The sequence below is a fragment of the Mus pahari genome, chromosome 6 (genome assembly GCF_900095145.1).
Source record: "Mus pahari chromosome 6, PAHARI_EIJ_v1.1, whole genome shotgun sequence".
NCBI classification, from domain to species: Eukaryota; Metazoa; Chordata; class Mammalia; order Rodentia; family Muridae; genus Mus; species Mus pahari.
The window spans coordinates 35564516-35576268 of record NC_034595.1 but is presented as its reverse complement, the minus strand read 5'-3'; the positions used below and the strand labels follow the sequence as shown (position 1 = coordinate 35576268).

Sequence of the window (11753 nt, the reverse complement as noted above, 5' to 3'; positions counted from 1 at the left end):
CATCCCCCAGCTTCCCCAGCATCCCCAACACCCCCTCACACCATAAAAGAAACCAACAAAATAAAAAGTCAAGCTATTTGATGGGATAAAATGCTGTATTACTTGATAAAGGACTTGTATCCGTAATATACAAAGAAGACTTGCAGTTCAATAATAAAAAACGAATTTTAAGATGGTTAAAGAGCAAAAATGACATTTCACCAAGGAGGACATGCAAATGGTCAAAGGCACATGTAAAGATGCTGAGTATCATTAATTGTTGGAAATACCCAAATTAAATCCATAGCAATGTATCATTTTACATTCTTTAGAATGACTACTTAAAATTAAGTAATTTTTAAAGTACTGACAAGAATATAAAGAAACTAAAGCCTTCAAACACTGCTGTCAGGGATGTAAAATTATATAATCACTCAATTTGATGGTTTCTTAACACTTTTAGCCAGGCAGTGGTGGCACATGCCTTTAATCCCAGCACTTGGGAGGCAGAGGCAGGCAGATTGCTGAGTTAGAGGCCAGCCTGGTCTACAGAGTAAGTTCCAGGACAGCCAGGGCTACACAGTACACAGAGAAACCCTGTCTCGAAAAACACACATACACACACACACACACACACACACAAAAAAAAAAAACCACACAAAAATTAGCATAAATTTGCTACATGATGTTACAGTACTGCTCCTGTGAACCTGTCCAGAAAGAGAACCAGAAACATATGTCAACATAAATGCTTGCATATAGCAGGATTACTCATAACAGCCAAGAGGAGAACCAACACAAACTCCCACTGACTGACTGCTGAATGGGTAACTAAATGTAATAAATCCTTACAGAGGGATGGAATATTATTCATCAGTAAAGAAACAAAGGCCTGAGAGTAATAAATGCCTCAGAGTAATAAATCTCAAGAACAAGTCAAAGAAACCAGACACAAAAGATGCGTGATTCCCCTGACATGAATTATCCAGGACACAGCTACAGACATAGAAAGCAGGCTAGTGGTAGAGTTTAAATAACTTCCTTCAGACTAGAATTCTGAGTAAAGATGTCTCCACTAAAAATATGGGAAGGCTGGAGAGACTGTGCCACAGTTAGGATCACAGGCTGCTCTTCCAGAAGACCTGAGTTTGAATCCTAGCACTCAATGCCTATAATGTTAATCCAACAGTGTAACAACCTCTTCTGCCTGCCCACATGCTTACTCACACACACACACACACACACACACACACACACACACACACACAGGCACACACACAGGGGTGGGTAAGTAATAAATTTTTTAAAAAAGATTTATTTATTTATTTATTATATGTTAAGTACACTGTAGCTGTCTTCAGACACTCCAGAAGAGGGCGTCAGATCTTGTTACAGATGGTTGTGAGCCACCATGTGGTTGCTGGGATTTGAACTCAGGACCTTCGGAAGAGCATTCAATGCTCTTAACCGCTGAGCCATCTCTCCAGCCCAGTAATAAATTTTTAAGCATATATATTATGGATGGCTACTGATATTTCCTCCCTAAATTGAAAAAGCATAATAATGTGAAGTATTATTATAATGCTAAAATATATATTTATATAATATATTGCCACTTCATCGGGACAAATATTTACTGAATTCTCCATAGATAACTCTAAGAGGTAAGATTACACATACGGGGCTGGTGAGATGGCTCAGCAGGCAAGAGCACCCAACTGCTCTTCCGAAGGTCCTGAGTTCAAATCCCAGCAACCACATGGTGGCTCACAACCATCCTTAACGAGATCTGGCGCCCTCTTCTGGAGTGTCTGAAGACGGCTACAGTGTACTTACATATAATAAATAAATTAATCTTTTCAAAAAAAAAAAAGAACACTGAAAAAAATAAAAAGAAAAAAAAAAGATTACACATACATAGTCTCTATCAATGTATGAAGAGTCAGCCATAGCTTCGGCTGGATGGGAGGTGCACACACCTTTAATCCTGTTACCAGGGAGACAGAGACAGGGAGATCTCTGAATTTGAGGCCAGCTGGTCTACTATAGAGCTAGTACCAAGATAGCCAGGGTTACATAGAGAAACCCTGTCTCAAAAAAAAAAAAAATTAGAAATTAGAAAAGAATTATCTATAGCTAACCTTTATGATTCTGTTGCAGAATATACTTTAAATAGTTTACTTGAGGCAACTGACAGACAACTCCAATGTTTAATTTTTACATTCTATAGCTATTACTCTGTTCTGTGACTATAAAGTTCTCAACATTTGGTTTCCAGTTTTGCTCTTTGTTTATTAGAGACAGGGTCTCACCATGCAGTCTTGGCTAATCTGAAATTTGTTCTATGTAGTAGACTGCCTGAAATCACAAAAATCTGCTCAACTCTGCTTCCCGGGTGCTAAGACTACCTGCACCAGACATCAGACCACACTACTTTCAATTACTGAACTTATTTACTTGAAAAATGCACTTAGGGGGTAAAAAAATCACACCCTTCAAAATGGTCCATTTTGTATTATGGACCCCAACATCAGAGGTAAATGTACTAAAGCATTTTACCAAGGACAGATGGACATGCATGGAACGCACACACATAAACACATACACAAAGAAAGAACAACGTCCATGAGATGTCTTCTTGATAGAAGCAGCCAGCAAGGAGAGCTAACACTAATGGAGTGCTCAGGCAGTCAGGTCAGAGCTGCAGCAAGGAGCCAGGGCCACAGAGGTTGCGGCCAGAAGAGGAATGGCCAGCACAAATACACAGGAACACAGAAACGGGTGGGGTCGGAATTATGCAAAATTAGCAGGTCTCTAATGAGAGGAGGAAGTTTGGAAATACAGATCTTTATGATCCAAGTTAACAGAGGAACACAGAGGTCCCAAGAGCCAATCCTATACTTAGAAGGTGCCGCTGCTCTGTAGGTCCAGGAAACCTACCTCCTTCATCATCCCATGAGAACCCTTGCAATTAGCTTCATTGCCCACTTCGTCTCCCCTGGTTCTTGCAACCCAAAGCATCTCCCAAGCACAGGAAGATGCTGGAGTCTTACCTTTGGGTGTCCCCAGTAGTGGCACTGCTTGAAGGATTTAAACTCATGGTAAGTCTTCCAGTTTTTTCAAAAGACCTCACTGCTTCTTAATAATATACTTCCTTATGGCGATGTCTGTGACTTACAGGTTAGATGGACTAAAGTCTGTTAACATAATAAATAATACAACAGTTTGTATTTGAATCCTGAGAAGATAAGCTTTATTTTAATCTATAAGCCTATTTGTTAATTTTGAAATTATTATATAGACTAGAACACAGATAATTCAAAAAACCTATACCATACATCTGGGTGTGATACCCACAGCTGTAAACCCAGCTCCTGAGGGAGGCAGGGGTCCAGCCCAAGGTCATTCTCTACTAGCTACTAGTAAGGTGGAAGCCAGCCTGGGGTACATGACACTCAGTCTCAAAAGATAGCAATAATAATAATAAAACTATAAGACTTTTATCCTTTGTTTGGTTGTGTTTTGTTTTTTCCAGACAGAATCTCTCTGTGTGGCCCTGGCTGTCCTGGAACTCATTTTGTAGACCAGGCTGGCCTCGAACTCATGGATCCACCCGCCTCTGCCTCTCTGCTGGGATTAAAGGCAGGCACCACCACAGCCACCTTTGACGAATTATTCTTGCACTTGGAAAGGAATATATAGTACCAATGTTTGAGACACAGAATTCAGTTTAAATAAACAGAATATTTTAATGCAGGGTTGTCACTGAAGATGACAAACTAGTCCCAAACAAAAGATGTCATAATAATTTCAAAATTTCAGACACTTTTATTCAAAGACTCAAGAGAAATAAAACATACAATTCAGAAATGTCTCTCAGTATTTTAATTAAGTCCTAAGGTAGAAAACTACATCATTATCTTCAACCAGAGCATTAGTTTCCCTCTAGCAAATCTGTGTCACTAATAAGCAAAACAAAAACTAAAAACTAACCCAATGATCAAACCACATCAACACCACTGTGAAAACATTCCTTACACATCTGCACACAAGGTCTTCTTCATTCCAAAGAGAAAGCAAAAGAGTGTCACTTACTCCGGCTGACTTCCTGGAACCTCTTATAGGAGAAATTCCTAATTATACAGCTCCAAACATGTAAATCATGTTACTTTATCACAATGGTAAGGTAGCTCGGCACCCACGTGGCAGCTCACAACTGTTTATGACTCCTGTCCCAAGGAATCCAGCACCCCTCACACAGACATACATGCGGTCAAATCACCAATGTACAGGAAATAATAAATTATTAAAAAAAAATTGGAACTCATGATGGGGAGGGTGTGGAAACACAACCAAACCAAACCAAAAAGACCCCCTAAAACATGGCTGATTGGTGTAATTTTCCCTACATTCCCGAAATTCCCTCTGAATATATGATATGTTTTGAATATTTATTATACAACGATCAATGTCCTACAAACACCTCCTTATGGTCCCTAGAATCCAGTGTCCTAAGAAAGACTGAACTTTAAACTGGGAGACCTGAAGCAGGAGCCAACCAGCACCTCACAAGTATATGGCCTCGGGCAACACTTAAGAGTCTTTGAACATCCTTCCTCTGCCCCGAAGAATTAACTATTGAAAGCTCTGCCTTCTAACACACAACACATCCAAGGCTCAGCCACTATCCATTTTTATTACTGGGTCATGGAACTCTGAAAGGCTTAATGATCCCCAATAAAGGGGAATGGCTGAGTAACTTGGTTTGGGAAAGGATATAATAAAATAATCATTTAGTGATATCTGAGTGAAGAGGGGAACCCGAGAGAGGAATACAAGAAGAGAAAAGGTATCACATGTTCTGCCACTCCCCGCCCCACAACCAAGCCTCAGAAGAGACTGTGAAAGATAGCTATTCAAATTGATGAAGACCAAAACAAACCCCTAGTGCTGAGAAATACTGAAATACTCCACCAAACCGCGACTTATGCAGCTGAAAGAATAATTTTGTTTGGGGTGGAGGGGTGGGGGAACAGGAGGGAATTTTAGCCAAGCCTAGGAAAGGCGTATCTAAATTCTCCAGTGTCCTGGGTAAGTTAGTTTAAGGAGAGTTGTGACAAAGGCTACTGTCATTCACCTACTGAGCACCCACAGCAGCGTCCAGACTGTACTTCAAACCTCTACCACTGCACCCAGAGCTCTGCCTCCCTACAGCATTGTAAGGACAAAATGAAGATGCAGGGTAGAACAGAACTAGCCTGAAGGAACAGAATTGAAGGACCAAATCCCCAGGCATAACTAAGATTCCAACGCCCAAGCTCTTCCTGCATGGTAACTGATGGCTCAGAAAGTGACACACAGTATGACCTTACCCTGCCTTTGCAACCCTTGCTTCCATTAAAGAATGGAAGCTGGGGCAGAGAAGCTAAATGGTTTGCCCCAAATCAGCCAGCCAGTAAGAGAATGTAGGGAAAAGGACACCAGCACTCAGCCACATTCTAGGGTTTTGTCTTCTTTTTTAGGAGGGGGTGGTTTGGTTGTATCTTCTTATCCCAGATCCATGAGCTCCAGGTGTTGGATGCCCTGAGACAGGAGTTACAGACAGTTGTGAGCTGCCATGTTGGTGCTGGGAACTGAACCTGGTCCGCCAGAAGAACCACCAATACTCTCAACTGCTGAGCCATCTCTCCAGACCCCGAAATCTTTTCACACTAGTAGGGTGCTCCCAAAGTCTAGACCCCAAACAAGCCACCTTCAGAATATTTGGAAGTGTTGGAATCTGGCAAAAACAGACTTCTTTACTTATCGAGTAACATCCAGGGATCACTGGCACACACAGCAAAGAACTATTTAAAAATAATTTTATTATTTTATGTGTATGAATGTTTTGTCTGAGAGTTATATGTATGCACCATGTACATCCTGTGGATATCAAAAGAGGGTGTGGGATTTCTTAGGCCTGGGGTTACACAGTTGTGGGCATCAAGCGGATACTGGGACTCAAACCTCCTACGTTCTCTTCAAGAGCAACAAGTGCTCTAAGGCATCTCTCCAACCCAGCAAGCTTTTTCATTTTTTAAAAAAGATTTATGTATTTATTTTATGTATATGAGTACACCATTGCTCTCTTCAGACACACCAAAAGAGGCCATCAGATCCCATTACAGGTGGTTGTGAGCCACCATGTGGTTGCTGGGAATTGAACTCAAGACCTTTGGAAGAACAGTTTGAGCTCTTAACTGCTGAGCCATCTCTCTGGTCCAAGGGTTTTCATTTTTGTGGATCAAAAGAAAAAAAAAAGTCAATACATACATACACAATCTCCACCTATACATGCACTTATGTACTCCAACAGCATAAAAAAGATCTCATTTTACCCTCTGGGGAAGGAATTTCAGAGGTACTAGAGGTGTGAGACAAAGGTAGGGCACCTGCTTACCAAGTACAGGGGCCTGAATTTAATCTTCACACACATATGCAAATAACAGAGGTAACTTTAATTTTTAAATATTTTATTCATTTTTTTTAAGTCTTTGCTTGCATATATGTCTGTACACCACATGTGTGCCTGGTCTCCTCCAAGATCATAGAGGAAATGAAATCCCCTGAAATTTGAGTTAAATATGGCTGTGAACCATCATTTCGGAGCTGGGAATTGAACTCAGGTTCTTTGGAAGAGCATCCAATACTCTTAACCCTTGAGCCATTTCTCAAGCCTCGAGAAATTTTTTTAGATACTAACAACCTTAAAAAATGTTTATTTTTGTTTTATTTTTCTTTGTCTTGGGAAGAAAAATAGGAGAAGAAACAATTTATCGAATTTACTGAGTTTCTTTCAATAAAAGCAAACTGAAAGAATTCATTTTTTTCTGTGTATTTAGGCACCTAACATATTCAAACCTAAAGTCTTTAGACATAGGTAGAACCCCATAGAGGAACGTTCCTCGAGTCTCCAGATCAGATTGTCTGTACGACAGACATGTACAGAGATAACATGGGAAGCAGAAGGTCTGCACATCTTCACTCCCCCCACCCCCATGAATACTGCCTAATCAAGCAATATTCAAAGTGTGCATAGCTTTAAATCACCAACTTTGTGGTAACTTGTTATACAACAGTATAAAGCTAATACTGATAGTTTGAAAACATTCATACAAGGGTAGAAGTTTTTAAAGTCGAATAGCATGAGACAAGAGAACAGCAGTGGAATATGCTCTCAGACCACCTCTGTACCTTGACTTATGGCTCTTGCTTTGTTTTTCGTTGATTTTGTTTCTGTTTTTGTTTTCAGTTTGAGATTTGGTTGGCTGGATGGTTGGTTGATTTTGTTTGTTTTGAGACAGGGTCTCACTGTGTATCCCTAGCTAGTCTAAAACTCAATATGTAGACCATGCTGGCATTGAACTCAGAGATCTGACTGCCTCTGTGCACTAGGATTAAATTGGTTGTTTGATTTGTTTTGTTTTGAGACAAAGTATCTGAAGCTCAGGCTGGCCCGGAATTTGCTATGTAACCAAGGCTGGTCTGCAACTCCTGATCTCCCTACCCCCGCCTTCCAAGTGCTGGCTTTCAGGTGTGAGCCACCATGCTTGGCTTCTTGTTCTATAGCATAATTTCTTTATTAATGTAAATAGGGGAATCTGTAAAATGAAGGCAGGTAGTTAGAGAATCCAATCAACCATGAATAACACTTATCAAAACACCATCAGGCAAGAAAGTCACAGAGAAGCAGTGGGAATCTTTAGAGAACAAAGGGTGCATCTGACAGAACCCAGGGGAGGAAGCCGATATTTATTGCAGGCCTGTTTGAGAACAGAAGAATAAAGTGGAGAGCTTTGCCCATTCTAACAGTGCACACTTGAAACCCATGCACATCGTAAAACAGTCATGGAAGAGCTGGCTCAGCCCATGACCTCTCAGAGTGGTCCTGTTAAGGTCCTTCCCGCATTGAAGAGAAACTTCTGTGTCTGCAGTCTAAGCAGAGCAGAAAGGAAGGGAGGGAGAGGAGGGAGGGAAGATGTTCCAACCAAATTGAGGAGGACACACCCAGAAAGATCTCAAAAGTAAGCCCCCATAGCATTAATATACAGGGGGAAAACGCCGTATGGAGTTGTTTTATGAAGTTAGAGAAGTTTACCAGAGCCCTGCCTCACTCTCAAGTTGTAGGCCTACCTATCTCCCATAGAAATAAGCAAAAGAGCCAGGCGGTTCCGGCAACATGTCTTTCATCCTAGCATTGGGAGGTGGGGACAGGCAGAGTTCGAGGCCAACCTGTTCTACAGAATGAGTTCCAGGACAGCTACACAGAGAAACTTATCTTTAAAAAACATAAATAAAATAAATAATAAAATAAAAAATAATAATAATTTTTAAAACATAAATAAATAAGTAAGCAAGCAAGCAAAAGAAAAGAGTGTGGTCACAGAGTAAAGAAAAAAACAATACCCTATGTATGTATGAAGGATATATCCACAAGACCGATGAAGTTTTAAAATAACTTAAAAACATCAGGAAAAGGCAAGGGGTACAGGAGCGCATACCTTTAGTGCTAGCTCTCCGGAGACAGCAGGCAGAAGAAAGCAGACCTCCAAGTTCAAGTCCAGCACGGTCTACAGAGAGTTCCAGGACAGCCAGGGCTACACAGAAGGATCCTGACTTGAGGGAAAAGGGGCAGAGGAAAGGAGGGAAACTCACAAAAGTGCCAGATGAAATGAAATAGAAATGAGTGGATCTCCGTGAATTTTAGGCCAACCTTGTCTACACAGTAAGTTCCAGGCCATCCAGTGTCCAGTGAGACACTGTCTCCAAGGACAAAAAAAAAAAAAAATTAAAAATGTAAACGGTACAGTGACAAGAATCGGAAAGAACTAGAAATAAAAGGAAACCTCATTTAAGTCATGAAAATTAAATTGAGGGAAGCATAAAAGGGAATGGGACAAAATGCCCTGAAGGAGAACTAAAGAACAGGGGAAATGGGTTCTGGAAGGATGGCTCAATGGTTAAGAGCACACGCTGTTCTTACAGAGGACTCCAGGTCAGGTTCCGGCAAGCACAGCAGAGCAGGCAGGTCACAACCACCTGTCACTCCAGCCTCTAGGCCACACAAATGTACATGCACATACTCCACACACATACTCCACACAAATGTACATGCACATACTCCACACACATACTCCACACAAATGTACATGCAAACACAGTTACAAATAAAAAATACATCTTGTGAAAAAGTATTAAACTTCAAGGTGAAGGAAGGAAGCAAAAGGATTCAAAAGGATGTAAGGAATTATGGGAGACGGTGAAGAATAACCAAGGGCTGGAGAGACATCTCAGTTAAGAGCATGAAGTTGAAATAAAGTCGGCATTGGCAATTTTTGATAGTCTCTACTGAGACTGAATAATAAGGGGGGGGAGGAAAGAAAACTTTCCTTAAAGAAGAAAAAATTTTACCCATTTTGCAAAAGCAAAGTGGGTGCATCACCCCAGCCTTTTCCGACTCATTGGCCATCTTAGCACTCATTTTCCTACCTCCTGTTCAAGCCCTCCTCTGGTTCCTTCGCCGCATGCTCACCTCTCAGTCACACAGCTCAGAGGGAAAGGGCTGGGTGAAGAGTCAGGGCCCAATTTGGAACACTTACTATGTGCTACACACGCAACTACGCATGTGTGAACTCATCCTCCCCTTAATCTCCAGAGACTATTTGCCCACTTCACAGACGAGAAAACTGGGTCTCCCAGAAGTTGAATGTTTTGTACCAAGATATTCACTACAAGAATTAAAAGTCATACTCATATCTTGATGACTTCTGATGATTCTGTACCAAGAAAACATGTTTATCTGGAACAGCCTATGCCTCCCCACCCCTTTAAACAGATGAACACCAACTCACCAACAAGCATCAGGTTTCATCAACTATTTAAGTCAGCCCCTCGACCGTTTTTTTGCTCTTGTTTAAAGATGAAAGGGAGGCAACCTGTGTTCATGGCACTTCCACTACCTTCTCAGTTTGGGTGTCTAACCAAATGGCATTGTCGTCTTTACTCGCCTATTAGCGCTCAAGTCGAGAGGAAAGGGCCTGATTCCCTACTACTAACTCCATCTCTTTGTTTAGTTTTGCATTGATTGGTCGTGACACCTGTGTGGGACTATCATCAGTTACACAGTTCACTTGGCAAGGGGGCACTTCAGAGCTGAGTGTAGCTCAAATAGCAGAACACTTTTGTGCCTGTGATTCTTGTTCAGTCTCAATCACCTTTCATCCCATCTCTGTACAAAGAAGAGAGGTGATGGAGATGTGTGGTTCTTTCCATAAAACACACCTAAGACAAAGAAACTCAAACAAAAAGTAAAAGGAGCCTGAAAGACTAAGCCCACTCCGCTTATCTGACATAAAGAACCTAAGGTCCAGGCGATAGGTGATTTGCCTGTCACAGCTAATAAAAGGCTGAGCCAGGATTTACACACAAAGCTCCAAGCTAAGACAACTACCCTCACTTTCCCTAGAATCCTGCTGCACTGGCTGCATTCCTCTGCCTTTAACTGGGAAGGATCACATTCCCGACTCTATCACTGTTTGGTCGTTACTAAGCACTGTTAAATACAAATAACGAAACGGTAGTTTCTTTTCTCCAATACCAGGAGAAGTGTAAAACATCAACGTGCAAAAATCTTAGAAGGTGTTTGATATCGTCTCTAAGTTATGTATTTGCCTAAGAGGAATATCGTGAATGACTCAACAGTCAAGGAGGGGGTCCTTGTACACAAAATTCAGNTTTAAAAACTCACAGCTGACTTTTCTAAGCGCCAAGGTGGGTAGGCAGAAGTTGCATAACTCGTTGTTTTGTTTATCAAACGTTTGTAGGGTGCCTAAAATGTGGTTAGTATTTAAATGAAAGGAAGGTAAAACACTAAAAAAAAAGAAAAAAGAAAAAGCCGTGATCCTTGGGTACTGATCCCTAAGACCTCCGAGGACTCTAGTCCCCACCGGTCCTCAGAGTACAGAGAAGAGATGCTCGGCTTCCTCAAGGTGGGCGGAGAGCCTTGGCCACTGGGCTGGAGGCGTGTCAGCACCAGCTAGCAGCCCTCAGCGGGTCCTCTCTGCAAGCCCAGTCTCCTCCCGGTCCCGGGCGCCAGTCACCACGCACCCACAGCCCGCGGTTACCTCGGACTCGCGTGGTCCAGCCTGCACACCCACGACCCCCAGGCAGCTTCAGGTCTCGGGGTGGGAGGTCAGGCAACCCTCGGGAGAAAGAGTGACAACTGGGGAAAGCCGATGGACTCTAGGGACCAGGATGGAGAAAGTCTACGAGGTGAAGTTTACAACGGCCACTTCCGGGGGCCGGGAACACGCGACAGGGCTCTGAGCAGCCGCGACATTCTCCGCCTCCCTGGCCCCGCCCCGGCAGGCCCGCCCCTCGCCTCCGCGTCCCCAGCGTCCCGCCTCCCTCCCGCCCGCCCGCCGCCCGAGCCCCAGCTCCAGGCTACGCGCGTACTCACAGAACGCGGGCTCGCGCTGGAAGAGAAGCGCCGGCCCGAGGCCGCGCGCGCGCTCCCGCGTCAGGCGGAGTCGATTGCGCATGTGCCAGGGGTGGGGTGCGCGTGCGCAGAGCACGCGGGTGGCTCGGGGACGCGTTCCACCCCGTGCGCGCTCCAGCGCCCGCGTGCTGTGCCTTCTCCTTGTCTCCGAACCCCTGCAGCCGACTGGGGTGCCCATTTCCAGCCTTGGACCCCTTTTCCCTGCTTACAGAGGGCAACAGCCCGTTCCTGCTCTGTA

At 43.0% G+C, this 11753-nt stretch overlaps 1 protein-coding gene across 3 annotated transcripts in view; it reads right to left on the bottom strand.

The window, feature by feature from the left end:
• The window catches only part of Ccdc171 (coiled-coil domain containing 171), a 317157-nt gene extending 305643 nt beyond the window's left edge, over positions 1–11514 (bottom strand). For 2 of the 3 annotated variants that reach the window (XM_029540269.1, XM_029540271.1), the window contains exons 1-2: positions 11142–11364; positions 3033–3176 (exon numbers count right to left, since the gene is read on the bottom strand). In XM_029540269.1, coding sequence (XP_029396129.1) covers positions 3033–3079 — 47 coding nt within the window. In that variant the 5' untranslated portion in view covers positions 3080–3176; positions 11142–11364. Of the gene's footprint in view, positions 1–3032; positions 3177–11141; positions 11365–11476 lie in introns of those variants that run through there. The other variant, XM_029540270.1, reaches the window with a different exon arrangement.
• Between the last annotated feature and the right edge of the window lie 239 nt (positions 11515–11753).